Here is a 19,089-nt window from a genome sequence, read left to right on the forward strand (position 1 = left end):
CTGCTTTTCCAACAAGGAATGTAGCTTACCAAGTAATAATAAGCATGGTGTTATAACTTTTGGGAGATGAAATAGTGTTTCTTATTTTAACCCTTTTACCCCCAGGCTATTTGGAAATTTCCAACCCTTAACCCCCAGGGGTTAATTTTTTTTCAAGAACATTTTGCAGTATATTTCTTTTTAAATTGCTCTAACAGCCCTAATTTTCATCATAGAGAGGTCAGGTTGGTCTCATTCTCTTGGAAAATGCCTAAAGTTTCTCAAAAAATTATCAAAAATATGCAAAAAAAAAAATTTAAATAGCTGATTTTTGCAAGAACGTACCGGTACGTCCATGGGGGTAAAGGGATGAGTTTTTTTAAACGTACCAGTACGTCCTTTGGGGGTAAAAGGGTTAAAAGAGAAAGCAAAGAATTACAATATTGTTTCAACTAGTCTGGTTTACAGAAATTCCTCAGGATTTTCCCCAATCAAAATACAGATCCCATTGCCTCTGGTACAAATTATTAGTAGATTACATTTAGGAGAATCAAATAGACAGTTTAGAGGGCCTAGAAAACCTTTTCTCTCTGAGGATACAGTAGTCTACATGCAGTTTGCTAAAGCAGATTAGAGGCTTGTGTGTGGTACCTGCAATAGATGTCTGAGAAATTTGGTTTTGCAAGGTAACATAATCTTTTCAGGTAATCTGACAAGAGGCCTCAGATTCATGAGCCACTCTGAGACACAAAAGCGAGCCAATGGTCATCCTGCTGTTCAACGCTATCCAGAACTTGTTTAATAATGCGCGAATAATTAAAACTAGAGAAAAGGCAAAGAAGTTGAGGTTTGACCAGTTTTCCAACTTGGATCTACTCTCCAAGCCATGGAATCTTGCCCTGGGGAGCAATACAGCTCTCTTTACTTGTTGAGGTAGGCTGCAAACTGGTCTATTTTCAACTTTCTCTAGAGCGGTTTGTCTTTCATCCACCAGGAAAGATCGTCTCATACCTCTTGCACCACTGGAATGGGATAGGATTAGATATCACTCTTCTGCAGAAGTGATGCTTTAAAGAAGACTGAAGTGACTGCTGGTGGAGACGCTTGAGGGAACAAGTTTCTACAAGGAAAGGTTTCCTAGAAGACATTGCCACAGCCAAGTAGAGAATTCTTGCTTGAACAAAAACAGCTAACAGTTGTGCTACTTATCTGGCCCTGGTGATGTGATTATCTGATGAAAAAACACTTGCTGCTGCTGTCTTTATCAAAATGTACAGGTACTTTATCTCCTGCTAGGATATGAGATTCTACTTTTCCCTAGTTCATAAGATCCCCATATCGCAACTGAAAGAGTATTCAATCTCTATCCTGAAGCAACTGCCTCTTGGAAGGGGCCATAAACTTCGAGTGGGCCCAAGCTGAGATCAGAGTGAATACTCGTATGAACAGTCAAGGAATGAATTACAATAACACACTGGCATTTCTACTCCCTTATGCTTTTATTCTGAAAAGAGAAAGCAAAAAATTTATACAGCCAATATTTGAGACGCAGGAAGCGAACATGCATACTACTTACGACAGAAGTCGAAAGTGCTTGTCTTACTGACTGTTGGAGGCCTGCCCCTGCTGTAGTTATAACTACCTCATTAATCTTAATGGCAATTGCAGCTTTCCTAAAGCTATACTCCTATTATAAATGGTTTGTGTTAACAAACTCAAAACAATGAATCACACTGCCAATTGAAAGGACGTTTGGACTCTAGAAAACTTCAAATGAAATATAGGAGGCATACCCAAGCCTTGATTGGTTACCATAGAGTACCACAGATGGCATATCCAACCATGACATACTAGGAAGGGACGACAATTGTAGTGAGGAAGAGTTGAAATTTTAATTTTTTAATGATACGACATTGAAAAGAGAGAGCATTGCTGAGGAAGCAAAGTGAACACAGGTAAGATTTATTAAATTTATATTTTTGTTTGTAAATGCAAAACATTATATTCAACTAATGCTTCCTTATACCTGTACTAAGTTTGCTATGTATGCATAAGCCCTATAACATAATGAGTAGAGTGAAACCAATTAATGTAGTATCTAAATATTAGACTACTAAATTAATATGCCGAGTGTTTTGTATCAGGAAACACTTCCCCCAGAACTGTAAGTCAAAAGAGGGCAGTTAATTCTATGATATACAGTACTACTACAGTATTCTTATGAATCTCCCTTAGCGTTCATTTTACTTTTCTCTTGAAGCTGGTTATATGTCAAAATCTATCCTAAAATTTACCTTTTATTTCCCTTGTACAGTAATAGCTCTGCTCCTTTAGTGTAGTACTTAGATTATATGGTGGGGTATGGCAATACATGTACAGTGCTAAACATCTGGGAAAGCCGCTACTTCTTTGTTTTCCAGTTCTCTCACCTCATCAGAGTTCACAGATCTACCGGTTCAAGATTGATAATGTGATAGTTCAGGTAGACTCCAGAACACAAAAAGTCAAACTTTCACTCTGATCCTTGGATCCTATTCATAAACATGCCCTGGCCAGCATCCCCATTGACTAATGATGTCAAGAGGTTGTAAAACTAGTTTTGACTTTGAGACTGATAGACAAACTAGTGGTCGCTTATTCACGCAGTAGTACAGTATTGCTATATACCACCATATAATCTCAATACTACACTAGGAGTGGCAGAGATATTACAAGGTAAGAAAATGGGAAATTTTTTAGGGTAGACGTCCACATTCAACCTAGCTTTCAGAGAAGCAATATAGATGCCAAGCGAGTACAGAAAAAGTAATTATATCATTAGAATTCTGTTATTTTCAATTTTTACTAAATATTTCAGTAAACACAAAAAATTTGAAAATGGAAAACCTACCTACAATAGTTGTTTGAAATATTGTGAACTTGAAAATGGAGATACAATTAACTTATCCACAAGTTTAAACTTCAAGAAAAGATTTTTATACTGTTTTTCAGAACAAACAAAACCTATCTCACTACTGCAAATAATTTAAACGAATAACATTTTGTGGACGACGGTGAAACTCGTGTAAAGCAAAATGAGTACTGTATAGTAATATTGGACCATATATCATAATACTACCAATACCCTTTATACAGGGATTAAAACAATAAGCTAAAGGAGAACTTCATATGACTAAAACATATTTGCTTAAATATCTGAACATATAGGATATCAGAAGGAGGCTTGTTTAAATTGTGAACAGAATCAAGGCACACCATCTTCATAATGTCCATTTGCATGCTTTAATTGTATTTATATAAAGTCCAGCATCACAATGATTTCTTACATTCTCAGTTACGAATGATGACACAGTGTGGTACTTTCCTAATTGAAAACGAATATTTCATCAAAAAATCGAATACCAAGTTTTTAGGACACAAAAGATTTTTCATATAAACCCTTTAATGACATATACCTTATTTCTGCAGAGGAGGAGATCCCAGTCTTACGCCACCACTTGTCCTAGTCAATATTTCAAAATATTTCCATACAACTTATGCTGCCCTGCTTACTAATAAGGGTCCACCATCAATAATATGGCAATGGATAGCCTGGCACCTTCTTCAATAGAAGAATAATTATAGGATGAAATCACGATAATTTCAATAAAATTCTTAAATCTGGCATCGCTGACGCTTTCATATTTTCAAATATCTTTTTCAAGTTCTATTTAGATTTGACTCCATATGTTAAAAGATATTCTAGTCATAAATGCGATTTGTTTAGTCTGACCATATTCCTTTTACACTGGTTTACATTCAATTTACTTTATTTTGCCGTGATTCATATTAACACTTTCATTGTTATTATGTAGCCCTTTCTCATGTTACTAAACACTAGAGATGCTATTCTGCCAAAAAATCTTTATAAAATTATTTTGTGCTTTACTATGAAAGTAGAATGTGGCCTTCTATACTACTTTCTTGCTTTGACTTGAAATATAACTGAATTACTGAACTGTAAAATAACGTAAAAAAATAGTTCTAGAAAATTTATACAATTGCTTACATCTTTGTATTGCATAGTTGCCACCTAAGTTAGCACTGTTGTACAACTTGTTTGCATTCATCATTACTATCAATGTGTAGGTTTTTCCAAGCCAGTTAATTAAATAGTCATTTTAAGATAGAAATAAGTACAGATCATAATAAAATATATGATAGAAGAATAGCATGTATTAGGAAAAGCTTAAACACAGTTAGTCAATATGGTAAAATTCCACAAATAAAAGTAATGAAAAATATACCATGAAAAACTCCAGTGAATTTAAATCTTTTTACAACTGGGAAAATTTCATAGATTAACTTTCAGTTGACAAACTTTTGGCTTTATCTTTTAAGTCCTTCTAAGTCTCTATTACATGGTAAAATTGGTAGAAAAATTATTTTACTTATCTCTTTGATAACTTAATAATAGGTTTGTTTAAAGCAACACAGTTGGGGTATTTGTGACAATATAAAGTTATTTTGATTGCAAATAAATTAACACCTGTTAAAGCAGACATGTGGGTAGCGTAATTTTACTAGGCCAAGATAAGAAAAAGGGACAATAAAATAATTAAATTCCTGTAATGCCCTCAAAAAAGAAGCAGACATAAGCAGTTTTATTTTTTGTCATGCTATATCTAATTCAATCACTTTACATTTGATGCTGTCCAATTCACGTTTAACAGTCAGATACTGGTAAAAGGTGCAGGAAATTTATAATTAGCTAGTTACATGTATAATGAAGTGTGTTGTTAACTACAGTCGTCAGATTATTAAATGACTTTCCATAACCCAACAAAATCCCTAACCAGCAGGACTCTTGAACCAAAGGTGCCAGACTATTGATGGTGGACCTGTACTACTTATCTTCAGTCTTTATTTCATACAGTAATCTAGAGATGTCATCTTGTGAGGATGGAAGGAAGGCTCTCACAATATAATTTATGGATTTATGCATAAAAGCTGTTGTCTAATAAAAAGTTTCCTTAAATCTCCATATAGTACTGTACTGAATTGCTATCAACGCGTGATGGGTTTCAAAGATAAAACTGTATACTGTATTTCTGGAATTAAATGCCAACTATAAAATGAAAGGATTTAATAGTCATACATCAAAATTCAATATTGACTTATCTTGGTACCTATTGAGACCATAAATTTAAGTTTATATCTAGTGAGTGGTTCTCATTTAAAAAAAAAAAAAAAAAACCTTCAGACTAAGTTTAGGCAACAAAGTCAAAGGAAAAGATAGCCTAACCGAGGATCAATTAATCAGGAGAGTCACATTTCCAAACAAAATAGGAATCTTATCAAGACTGAACCTTAACAAGAGATGCCAAAGATTCTGATGCTAACCAATGAAGCAAATTCCAAAGGAGAAGAGGCAGGTAGTTCCTTCGCAAAAGAATACAGTATTCTTATTTTGCCCTGTGTATACTCTTGTTCCCATAACGAGCTTCATATATATCACAGGTGGGACTAAGTGAGAAGTACTGACCATAACACTTAGAACACAGCAGAAGAGGGTCAGTCTCAACAATGACATGTAAATATGGCTATCCTACCTAGCAGTCCTTGACAATTGGGTATACGCAGGTGGCAACATTCGTATACATAGAACAGGAAAGTGAGCATAAATACACTGCATACTATGCACCACTGATATACAGACAGGCATTAGAGATACCAGACACAATTACCCAAACTAATATAACTAGTACAAGTGAACCAAATCCAGAATGGAGTACAGTAAAAAAAAAAATTTCTAAACAACAAACAGCACTTAAGTTCAAGGAAGTTTCATTGAAATGTGCAAACTACAATCAATCAAGATCATGACTGTGCAATACGACTGACTGACAAACAGCACAGAGAAAATCATGATAAAATTCAGTCAACAAATAAACTTACATTCTTTCCAGAAGTGAACAAGACACTGCCTGCCAGTAATCTTTTATTCACTTACTTTTGACAAAAAATATGGAAGGGGATTAAACTATGATGAACAGAATTGGCAACAAGGAATTACAGAATTAAAATAAAACAGGGTTGTCCAAACTCATGAAGCACTACTGGAGATGATCTCTAACTGATGGATCATTAGTATTTCCCAATGGATCAGAAGTCTGCATGTGTGAACAGTTACTCAGTGCTATTCTGCTTTTTTTTTTTTTACTACATCAGGATATGTGTATAGGGACTTTTTGACTTCAAATTAATGTTTTATACAGTACATACATTAATGAATTTGATAAAATTATTTAAAGAAAGCTATACTAAACTGATTAAAGTAAAGAATACATTATAAAAGAATTAAAGGAGTTCAGTGGCATTGGTAGAAATGTAAATCTTTTGAAACTAATGCTAGGCTGAAGTGGGATACTACAAATAGGAAGGGCTAGATATAACCAGTGGAAGATTTCTTAGATCTTGACATAACCAAGTCCGATGAGACTGAGATTTCTGCATCCACAGAAATACGGCAATATGTGATTAATGGGGTTGTGATGAAACATACTTAATACTGTACAATTAAATATCCACTATCAAAATGCCAATATACTACTGCTAAGTGTGCACATATTGAAAGAACAATTTAAATTCAAGGGTTCAGACTGCAGTTTGGAAGGATTACAGGATGAAAAAAAATAATACCTCACGTCAAAGGTTATACCGGGTCTCAGTGCCTTAACGTGAACAATCCTCCATGGTGCAAAGGAAAATTGATCAATGCTAACAAGTGTACCAAGGTTAGCTTTGTACTGTCATGCATAATTAGCTTATACAGAATGAAAAAAACAACAAATGACCACTAGTCTTAGACATCATGATCAGAAAGTTAAAAGATTACCTTTGGCTTCAAGGTTTCAGCAGAATTCAAGAAAAATGCAGTGACATCAACAATTTCTTCTACATTGGAATCTTATTAACATTACTTTGATAATGACGATGATAATGATGATGATGATGAAGATGAAAATACTAATAATACTAATTAATAATAATTTCATTACTACTGTACTACTTTCAACAACAATACAGACAACACAACTCCATCAAAAATGGTGCAGCAGATTGAGAACAAAATATCACCACAAATCCATCACCATGACAATCATCACTCAAAAAAAGAAAAAAAAAAAAGCAGCAGCAATCTCTGGGTGTACAAATGGCTTACCCACAAGCAAAAGACATTAAACCTCTGAGATATTATGGTAAAAAAAAGAAACAACAGCCTAATAGACTGTATCAAAAGAATGATCAGCAAAATGAAAATTCAAAATAATTCTCTGGCTTCTTGGGAAAAAAAGCCAAGTTTCAAATGGTACTTATTTCAGTGAAGGTTTCCAGTCAATAGTTTTCAGCATTTGACAATAAATAAATCTGAATACCACAAATAAAACTGTTTGCTATTTGCCATTGCAGTAACTGCAATTTGAAAGTTAAGTAAAACAGGCCCTCTGTATCAAACCCTTCATTTGAACTTATTAACAAAAATAAATAATCATCTGTATACAACATACTTGGCAATGTGCTTTTACCATTTTCATTACGTGCTATACTGCAAGTACATTTTTTTTTTAATTCCCAGACTAATCTCTCCTAAAATTTATTCACTACTGTGTTAAAAGGAAGAAGTAGAGTTTTGGCATCTTTTACTCTACCTCTACTTACAAGCCTTAGAGCCTATATTCAGCTTCCTTTCTTATGTTTACAGTGCCGCTGAAGATATATCCTATTTCAAAGGATGACAGGTTTGTATATGCATAGGAAACAATATATTACTTGTTTATTTAATTACTGGGAATCTGCAGTGACTTTCTTCAATCCTAGATTAATAAAAATCCATCAAAATCAATTTACAAAACAGCAATACCTCAAATAGATCCCATGATATATGACTGCAAGTGATCATCTGCGGAAGTTATGGAACAAATAACCATGCTACTTCTGAGCATATCAACCCACTAACTTACATTTACTGCTTTAATATGAGATCAATTTCAGATTCTGAATATGATCCATCATGTTTCTCTACTAAATAAAAGGTATTTTTTACCCATAAAACTACGTCTCTTCTGTCAAAGAGTTGAAAGGATAATCCACAAATATTAAATTTCTTAGCAAACATTAAGTGTCAAACACTAAACATTCAGTTTTTAATGTTTTCTTGAGTCTTTAACTTAAAAATAGGCTACACATGTCAAAAGCTGATAAACCAATGACTGACATATATAAAAAAAAAGGGCAAAAACAAAATATAGTATAAATCGTAGCTCAAAGTGAAAGCAACTAAGTTCTTAATTGTGGTAAAACATAAGATCAGTTATGAAATGAAATAACAACAAATATGCTACAACTGCATTCATCTCAGAATAATGAAAACATTAATATTCAACCTAAAATATCAAGCATAAAACTGATCTAAGGTAATACCATCAAGAACTTAGATTAAAAAGTGCAATTTCTTGATCTATGAAAGTGCAAAGTATCTTAAAATGTAATTAGCTCTTACCTCGTTGGTTCAACCTTCCTCTTCATGCTAGGGTTAAGGACAAAACACAAAAGATTTGGTTAGGATGCAAAACCGACTCAAGAGGGCATTTAACCTTGAACAGAATTTGAAAGCCAGAAAGTCTGAGATCTGCAAAATGTTTTCATACAAGTTAGCATGGAAATACATTTCACTAATGAGTGCTGTTCAAGAATTTGAAGCCCATTATGTACATATGTGAATTACCCTCACTTCTATCTATACTGTACAGCCTTAAAGGGTTTTAATTCTAACAGCCATCGGTTTTCATACCATTAACGTACAGCATTAAAATACTACAGACTAGATTAACTTGCTGAAGAACCAGTACATTTCACTCTATAAGGCAATTCTCAAACAACTGGCTCTGTTCTGCTTTTGACATAAACTGCTACAGACTACCGGTATATCAAATTGCTGAAGCACTGGTACATTTCACTCTATTAAGCAGTTCTCACGATATAACTGGTTCTGTTCTGTTTCTGACATTTACAGATTACTTGAGTATAGTAATTACACATAAAAGAACTAACATTCTTCTTTTTCCCTTCTTGCTGAAACTACAACAATAGCCATCGAAAGTCATTCACTGAAATAGTAACAAGAGTACCTAAATAGACAAGCTGCAATCACTTAATGGCAAAAGCTTTGCAAATTTGTCAGTCTTGGATAAAAGGACAATTTCAAATATTAGCCAACAACTATTCAACTAAGCTCAGGCATAACATTCTCTTTAGGTCCATAAGAATATTGGAGTCTACGAACAGTAATTATATACTGTAACACTATAATTATGTTTCAATGGTATTGAGAATAACTACATTTCATTCAATAAACTAATTTTACTACCAACCATTTTAAAATAAAGCCCGAGGCAAATTATGTTCCACAGTAGAGACTATAAAATTCTAGAGAAAAACTTTTTAAAGTCATCCTAAAATACCTAAGAAAACTTTGCCTCTCATAAGCAATTTTCAAACCTTTAAAGTACAGTTTTTACATTGAAAAGATACTCTGGCATGCTCGAATAAAATTGATCTTTTAGAAGCGAAAAAATTCTAATTATGGACCAAAAACTAGAAGTACAACATAAAGTACATTCTTGAAACAAAAATTTCTGGGCTCTGACCTGTGCCGCCCAGTGAAATGCTCCTTTTACATCATTTCTAAGGTAATAACTGCTATGAATTTACCAGAGAAAAATTTGTATAGGAATGCTAGGTTGAACCCAGCTCGCTCACCTAATAAGGTGTCGGTATAAATAATTGGGGCGCGATAAATCACAACCAGAGGTCTCGCACTATTTAGATAACTCCTGTCAACATCCCCGAACAGCGAGGAGCCGTTCAACATCCTAACTCCAATCGCTACTACGAACGAGCCCACCCACGCTAGTGACGACACTCCTTTTCATAGCACCTGCTTTGACGCTGTTATTCTTTCCTTGGTGTGTGATTTCCTTTGGTTTACCCAGGATTTATCCCAGGATGTCGGATTCTACTGTTACTCCACCTAAGTTAAGTACCAGATCTATGAGTTTTGAGATTTTGGAGGTAGTCTTGCCCTTGGTTATTTAATTATCTCAGTTTTTATATTACGCGACCCCGCATCGGGTCCGCCATGCTGGCTGGCTACCTCCTCTCTCTCTCTCTCTCTCTCGTTCTTGACGCTTAGCAATCAGTCTTCTATACTGATTGTTTCTCGTCCTGAACTTTCTGGGTATCCACGGTTCACACCCCGTGTTATTTTATGCTATGATATTATCTGTTATTATATTAACAGTTATTTTATAATATTACAATATCTTTGTTCACTTAGGTTGGCATGCCTGGTCGCCTTCGGGCGTTACTAGTTTTACTTCGTCTTACGTTTTCACGTTCGTAGTAGCGTTCATATTAGTGTATACGTTATTTTACTGGTATTCTAGTTCATCGGGACTTTCGCGAGGCAGTTATTATTTTTTGTTTGTTGTCGTCACCTCACCGACACCTTGTTATGTTGGCAGCCCTGCCTAGCTCGGTCTCCCCCGTGCTGTTAAGCTTGGTCTTCCCTTGCCTCTCCGTTTGTCCCTTCGGGTTATTTTACGTTTATTATTGTCATTATCCAGCATGCCTCCCTTTTTTCATTAATTACCATATCAGTAAAATTATTATTATTAGTTCATTATCCTAGTCTTTCCGCGTGATCTTAGTCGGGGGTCTCGGTTCAGGTTGGTACACCTGTTCTTCTGCCCCACTCGTTAGCCTACTCACTCCCCCCCCCTTCGCCCCGACACCCCCACTTCAGGGATGTCTTCACTCGCTCTCATATTGAGGCTCGGAGTCAGCTTTGGTTTCATATCCCCTCGGGGATGTTGATACTGGATATCACCTTCCTCCGTCGTGGACGGACCCTGATCGTGTGTGAGGCTTGTTATTCATTATCATGCATATTTCCCCTTCCTTGCCGTTGCTGTTTCTCCCCGCCGTCTCGATTGGCCATCGGTAGGCGGGTGGGATCCGGCTCGGTCTAGGATTTTATGTTGAGTATATTCATATTTATACACACATTATTCCTGCTACTCCCCCGGTCCCACACCTCATGGACCCATTACAGATCCCTCCCTTTCCCCCTCCTCATATGGTGTTCCGCACTCCACAGACTCCACATACATTATTATTCCTTACGGGATCTCCGGACGTAGCCTTCGTTTATTCCCATGTCGAGTTCAATTAATTCCTTGTGCCATCGACGGGTTTGACCCTCGACTCTCCTGTCCGCCTTCTCCGGTAGGCTTTCATGAGCCCTGGGCTCTCTCAGTTGTCTCCCCGGAGCCAGCGTGACCTTTATTCACTAGGATTAATCTCATTATATATTCACACATATCTATATATATCCCCTGATCTCGACTCCCCCCCCCCCCCCCCGGGTATGATCACGATTACGGTTTGACTTCTTCTTATCTATATTACTTTACAAGCTTAAATTTATTATTTCCGCTACAGCGGTGTATTCAAGCTCCCGGAGCCTCCGGGCTCCTCCAGCTTACTCGCGGGATACTCATGTATCTTTTATTTTACAGGCAGTACGCTGTTCGATGACGGCATGCTCGGCGGTCCTTAGCCAACCCTGCGGCCACGACGTGTGTCGCTCTCATGCCCATTGTGCTGTCCTGGTGGATGACCTCACTGTTTGGCATCCGGACAATTGTGTAGTATGCTACAAACTAGCCTCCACCTTAACCTCTGAATCGGTAAGTGTATTCTTCTTAGCCGTTCTTTACAGACTTGGTAAGTGGAGTTACAATTAATTAATTTTAATTGCATCATTTTATTTTGCTCCTCGCATGCCCTCTAGGGCCTCGTGTTCGGAGGCTCCTGGTCCCCTCCTCTTTTCTCTTCGGCATGAAATTCCTTACCTTCACTAATAGCCTGTTCTCTTTCAGAGCTCCGAGCCTGCTAAGACTTCAGCTCTAGCAACCCTCAAGGTCTGGATTGACTGATTCGCCCCGGAATGTAAAGGCTAAGCAACTTTATATCTTATCGGAACAATGGTGTTCCCTCCTTTATCCACTAGCAAAAACATCTGCTGCGGTCCCCAAGGAGTTGGCGGACCCAATCATAGAAAATATTGAGTCCCTGCTTTTGGCCTCGGACCAAGAAGAGACGAGCGGGACGATAACGGAAGACGTCGCAACCCTTAATCTAGACGTCGAACCCATGGTTCTTGAGAAACCCGACACAGGTAGGGAGATAGGTGAGTCAGGTGGGTCCCGGGCTGAGATTCCTCTCCTCAGCCCGACTTTCTCTTCTACTTCGAACCAATCTTCCTTTCAAGGTTTTCCGGGGACTTCCGGTGCTGATCTCAAGAGCCGGTCTGTGATCCCCAAGGTTAAGGCTCACCGCAAGCCTTTGCATAAGACCCACAAGTCTTCAAAATCATCAAGGTCGTCCAAATCTTCCTCCACTAGAGTCCCCAAAGACTCCGTCGCCGTGCCTTCGACTTCTCAAGGACCGGTCTCCGGTTCGGCATCCGTTCCCCCTCCGGCGGAACCATTTAACCCGGCGGATTTCTCAGAAAAGCTGTTTTCTCGCTTCGAGACGATGTTATCGTCACACACTCAGCAAGCCATCGTGACTCTTCAACAACAGCAAGAAAGGGTTGCTAATGTCGAGAACCTAGTCCAGGGACTCATGCCTTCGGGGCTGCCACAACAGCAGCAGTATGCCATCCCCGACGCCTCTAAGCTCCCACCCTTTACAAAGAGTAACCCTTAGAGGTTAGCTCTACATGCCCCCCTCTCGGATGACATGTTGTCCATCGAAGGTTTCGGAACTCGACCGATTGAAGTCTTCGAGCTCTACCCGCCGGGTCTGCAATTTCCTTTTCCCGGCTTCGCTCGCTTGACTGATGAGGCTCTGATCCGCTTAGATAAAGTCCCTAAGGAGACTGTGATCTTCTCCAAGGAAAAGGCCCAGTCTGTTTTGGTCCGCGCCTTCAACGAGTGGGATTGTGTGAATACAATGCTCACACCCCATAAGAACTCGTATACTATGTTTGTGATAGACGAGCATACCCCTACTCCATGCACAACCAAGATCATGGAGATAGCCTATCAGGCTTCCAAGGAAGAGAAGCCCTTACCTCAGCTTCGGGAGACGGAATTGACTTCCCTTCTCTTCCCTGGTGACCATGAGTGCTGGCGGAACGCCCCGTCTACCTTTACGGTAGGCAAACTGAGCCCGGACTGTGCTTCGACGCAGTTCAGTGAACGCCTCCCCAAGCAACCGGAGTCCCTAATCAAAATAGAGTTTGAGACCCGGTGTAGGATCAGTAGATCCATTAACTCTACTACTCCATCGGAGATGACCGTTGCCATTTACGACAAGGAACCTATCTTTAAGGTCCTCACGAAGTCACTTCTGCAGACCTTGTTGATCGACGCATATGACTTCCATAACGCCAGATTCTGATGCCGACGACATGTATTGTCGGAGGCTACTATTCGTCATGAACCCAATAGGCTCATCAAAGCCCCGGTCTGGGGTCCGGACCTCTTCCCGGAGGATATGGTTAACACTGTCTTCAGCGAGGCAGCTCGAGTTAACCAAAGCCACAAGGTTAGGTGGGGTCTAGTTCCCAAAAGGAAATATGAATCTCCTGGTGCTCCAGTTTGTGGGAGGAAGAGGTTGAGGCCCTTCCACTCCTCACAGTTCAGACAGCCTCTTCAGGTAGTGCAACCTGTCCCGGTTCAGTCTGTTCCTGTTTCACAGAGCTCCCAGCCTTCTACCTCTAAGGGCCAACCCCAACAGCAGTATGTGTTGGTCCCTCAGACACAAGTCGCATCGATTTCGTTCGCTGCCTCCCCCACCTTCAACCCCACTTACGAATCTCAGGGTTCTTTCCAAGGCTACCAGCGCCACAGAGGCTCCATAGGTGCCTTTCGTAACCGAGGTAGCGGAAGAGGTTCCCACCGAGGCAGAGGCGGCAAATTATCATCAAGCCATTGAGAAGTTGCAGGTAGGAGGGAGACTATACAAATTTCGGGACCATTGGAAGTGCAGCCAATGGGCTTCCAGCATAATCTTCAAAGGTCTGGGGTGGAGCTGGTTACAGGGACCCCCTCCACCAAACAGTTTCTACCAACTCCTGACAGAAGAGCTGCGTTCATTTACAAAGGATCTGTTGCAAAAGAAAGCAATCCAAAGCATGCATCGCTTAAAATTTCAAGGTCGCTTATTCAGCGTGCCAAAGAAAGGCTCAGACAAACGAAGAGTAATCCTGGACCTGTCTCATCTAAACTCCTTCATTCGCTGCGAAAAATTCCACATGTTTACAGTCTCGCAGGTGCGGACCCTACTTCCCCATGGGGCCGTCACCACCTCCATAGATCTTACAGATGCCTACAATCACATTCCAATAGCAAGGCATTTTCGCCCCTTCTTAGGCTTCAAGCTGGGCAAACAAGCCTATGCTTTCAAGGTGATGCCATTCGGGCTCAACATGGCGCCCAGAATCCTCACCAAACTGGCAGAGACGGTGATTCAGGAACTTCGAACCCAAGGGATTCAAATAGTGGCTTATCTCGACGATTGGCTGATCTGGTCGAACAACGTCTGGAACTGCCACATGACGACGAACAGGGCCCTCTCCTTCCTTCGACGTTTAGGATTTCAGGTCAACCTCGAGAAATCCCGTCTGGTCCCAGAGACCAAGTTTCAGTGGCTACAATGGGACCTCAATTCCCATACATTGTGCCTGCCCATAGCCAAAAGGAAGGAAATAGCGAGGAACACGAAACAGTTGTTCAGGGACAAGTTGACATCCAGAAGGAACCAGGAGAGAATACTAGGTTCCTTACAGTTCGCTTCCGTCACAGACATCGTCCTAAAGTCCAAACTAAAGGACATAAACAGAGTGTGGCGCTCCAGAGCGACCAAGAAACGTCGAGACAGGCGAGCTCGCCTTCCCCCAATCCTGAGGAAAAGTCTGCAGCCTTGGACGAAGGTTAAGAATCTTTCCAAGACAGTTCCCTTGCAATATCCTGCCCCGGGACTCGTCGTTCACACAGACGGCCTCCCTCACAGGGTGGGGAGGTTACTCTCAACACAAGAAAGTCCAAGGGTTATGGTCTCCGATATTTCAACAAATACACATAAATGTCCTAGAGGCCATGGCAGTCTTGCTTACCCTAAAATGTCTCAACCCAGCCAGGAATCTCCATATCAGACTGGTCCTCGACAGCGCAGTCATAGTCCACTGCATCAACAAAGGAGGCTCCAGGTCAGCCCACATAAACCACGTTATGTTGGCGATTTTCTCCATGGCAACGTCATACAAGTGGCATCTATCAGCAGTCCACCTGGCGGGGGTCCGGAATGTAGTGGCGGACGCACTTTCCCGGACGACCCCGTTGGAGTCGGAGTGGTCACTGGACAATCGATCCTTCCAATGGATCTTATCTCAGGTCCCGGGTCTCCAGGTGGATCTATTTGCGACGGAATCCAATCGCAAACTAGAATGTTATGTAGCCCCCAACCTGGACCCTCAGGCTTATGCCATGGACGCTACTGTATGTCAATAGACTGGAACACTTGGAAGACGATTTATCTGTTTCCTCTGATAAATCTCCTGCTGAAAGTACTGCACAAGCTCAGATCTTTCAAGGGCCGAGTGGCTCTGATAGCCCCCAACTGCCCCAAAAGCAACTGGTTCCCCTTGTTACTAGAGCTAGGCCTCCGCCCCCAGCGGATAGCCAATCCTGTTCTAACACAAGTATTACAAATGTGCAATGTGTTAGCTTCCTCAAGGATTCTGAATGCCCTAACTTTATGGACTTCATGAAGTTCGCAGCTCAAAAGGGTGCAAACATCGACCCTCTGAATACCCTATTCCTGGAATCAGACAAAAGAGAATCCAATCTCCGTCAATATGACTCAGCCGTCAAAAAACTGGCAAAGTTTTTGAAAGACTCACAAGTTGAGAAAATTACGATGAACCTGACAGTGACATTCTTTAGAACTCTCTTTGAATCGGGCCTAGCAGCCAACACGATTACCACGATCAAATCAGCCTTGAAAAAGATCTTCCATGTCGGTTTTGACATTGACCTGACGGATTCATACTTCTCTTCCATTCCAAGAGCTTGTGCCAGACTGAAACCATCAACTCGCCCTAGCGCAGTTTCTTGGTTCTTGAACGATTTCCTAAAGCTAGCCTCTGACACTTTGAATGAATCTTTTAACTATATAGCATTGTTAAGAAAGACACTTTCTTTTGAGCCTCGCCTCTGGCTCTAGAATCTCAGAATTGTCGGCCCTGTCTAGAGACCCAGGTCATATCGAGTTTCTCCCTTCGGGTGAGGTCCTTCTCTCCCCTAACAAAGTATTCCTGGCTAAAAATGAGGACCCCCAAACCAGGTGGTCTCCTTGGAAGATTGTTCCACTTCCTCGGGATCCATCCCAGTGTCCAGTTACCACCCTGAAATCCTACTTAAGTAGAACTTCCACTACCTCCACAGGGCCCTTATTTATTAGAGAGAATGGAGGAACTATTACCCTTAAAGGAATTAGACAACAAATTCTTTATTTTATTAAACAAGCTAATGCTGAGTCATTCCCACATGTCCATGATATTCGAGCTGTTGCTACTTCAATTAACTTCTTTCATCATATGAAATTTAATGAGCTCACAAAATATACAGGTTGGGAGTCCCCTAAAGTCTTTAAACGTCACTACCTAAAACCTTTAGAAGCTCTTAAATTTGCAACAGTAGCAGCTGGGAATATAGTTCCTCCTGAAGGCTCTGAGTCCTGATCACGTCTTGCTCTGTCCTCTTTCCCTTCTGCCTGGCTTTCTTATTGTCCCTACCTGGTTTGGTTATCCTTTGCCATACACCCCTATGGTGTATTATTTTTATTATTCTTTGATATGTTCTACCAATTGTTTTGGTTTCATCTGTGCTTAATTTTATTTTAATTTTGATATCATGTATTTTTCTATATTCACAGTTCTGCTTGATTTATTACCATCCCTATATGGGATTGTTTACCATGTATCAATTACTAATTTTACCTTGTGGATTACTTACCTTCGGGTTACTTTGTTGTTTTCAGTGGGTATTCTCCACTCGTAACCATGTTGATCTCTTGCCTATGGGATTCCTATCCCTCCTGTTTGTTATTAAATTCCACCATGTATTACTATTTTTGTGTTATTTTCTCATCAGGTAGTTAGCCATATTGGGTCCCTATTCTCTGGTAGTATTTCACTGGGCGGCACAGGTCAGAGCCCAGAAAAGGGATTTTGACGTAAGAAAAATCTATTTCTGGGTGAGAGACCTGTGCCGCCCAGTGAACCCACCCGTCCCTCCCTTCCGGGCCCCAATCTGGGGTGCTATAGGAGTGACGTCACTAGCGTGGATGGGCTCGTTCGTAGTAGCGATTGGAGTTAGGATGTTGAACGGCTCCTCGCTGTTCGGGGATGTTGACAGGAGTTATCTAAATGGTGCAAGACCTCTGGTTGTGATTTATCACGCCCCAGTTATTTATACCGACACCTTATTAGGTGAGCAAGCTGGGTTCAACCTAGCATTCCTATACAATTTTTTCTCTGGTAAATTCATAGCAGTTATTACCTTAGAAATGATGTAAAAGGAGCATTTCACTAGGCGGCACAGGTCAGAGCCCAGAAATAGATTTTTCCTAAGTCAAAATCCCTTTTTGAGGATAAAAAACTAAAAAATATTGTAACAAAAATCTGCAATAGAGAACAATGTAGTAGTAAGATAAATTAAGAGAGTGAGCTGAATATAATAAAGCTAAATTGAAAATATTTGCAAGAAAACAATTCTAAGCAATTTGAAGGGGTACAGGAGATAACTGAATATTGAGCTTAGTTCCTCGTTTAATAAAGAGGGGCTCTAATATCAGACAGAAAAAGATGTTTGGAACACCTGCTATAATTAAAAAATTTCTATATAACATACACTGTATATCAGCAAAGAGGATTTTTCTTTGTAAATCTTAGTTAGAATTTCTAAACCTGAATTATATTTTTTCAATAATTTTCAGCATAAAATAAACTGAAAAAAATTCACTTCCTAATAACCAGTGAAAATAGATCAAGGTTTAAAATCTTGATAATAAGACCTTAGAGAAATCTAAATTCAAGCACTGGTCATCAAAATTTACAGAAAAGCCACTACAGTACTGTAACCCTACGGCATATGTTATATAATTTATCTGAGATGGCCTCACACCCACCAAAGGTACTTATAAGAGGTTAATGTTTTTCTGCTGCAAATGGTGACCATCTTTCAGGAACTTTCATGACCTACACCTTACCCTCAGTGCCTTAAAGGTCAATATTTCTTTGATATCCTAACCAATATAGGTCAATATTTCTTTGATATCCTAACCAATATAGAGAGAAGTCAGACATATCTTTCACTTCCCTTAAATTTTAATCCAAACATGATTCAAATGTGCATTTGTGTCACCCCAGAAGGTTCCATCCTGATATGTGAGGAAAATACTGGGGAAAAAAAGTTAAACATGCTAACCACTATAATTCGAAGAAACTTATTGGAAGCAATTATCAGTCAGATGTAAATGCATGTGTTCTGAAAATCTCCAAGCAAGGGCAAGGTACAATGAGTGTATCAGAGGCAGAGGAAGAAGTATGAGACAGATTTTAAAATGTAAGACTAGTCCGTTTCATGCGCAGAAGACCATAATCGTTTCCTTATCATGTCTATGGATAAAATATTGTATATTTAAATCCTTAAATACAGAATACTATAAGTAAAATTATTATGATCACATAAGTTACCAAAATGTTAATTCAAAATTTCACTCTCTTAAACACATGGTCTTGGTCATCATGAGATTCAAAACTGAATGCTCACCAAAATAGCATTAAGCTTTGACAATAGGGCTGCAATTCTTTGAACAAAATTATACTTGAGAAGCTTCTAAAATCTGTCTCCCAACTAGCAAACGTAGCAATAAACTTCATCTAAAATGTTAAACAAAGCAAGAGCCACAGTGACTGTTTACTTGTCTATAAGA

The 19,089-nt window shown here is 39.4% G+C and overlaps 1 protein-coding gene across 13 annotated transcripts in view; it reads right to left on the minus strand.

The window, feature by feature from the left end:
* The window catches only part of LOC137620643 (dynactin subunit 1-like), a 162,317-nt gene that overhangs the window by 107,038 nt on the left and 36,190 nt on the right, over window positions 1–19,089 (minus strand). For 8 of the 13 annotated variants that reach the window (XM_068350948.1, XM_068350956.1, XM_068350949.1 and 5 more), the window contains one exon: window positions 8,522–8,548. The exons of the other annotated variants lie outside the window; for them this stretch is intronic. In XM_068350948.1, coding sequence (XP_068207049.1) covers window positions 8,522–8,548 — 27 coding nt within the window. The remainder of the gene's footprint in view (window positions 1–8,521; window positions 8,549–19,089) is intronic. 13 annotated transcript variants of the gene reach the window in all.

This window comes from Palaemon carinicauda, chromosome 27 (genome assembly GCF_036898095.1).
Source record: "Palaemon carinicauda isolate YSFRI2023 chromosome 27, ASM3689809v2, whole genome shotgun sequence".
Taxonomy (NCBI): Eukaryota; Metazoa; Arthropoda; class Malacostraca; order Decapoda; family Palaemonidae; genus Palaemon; species Palaemon carinicauda.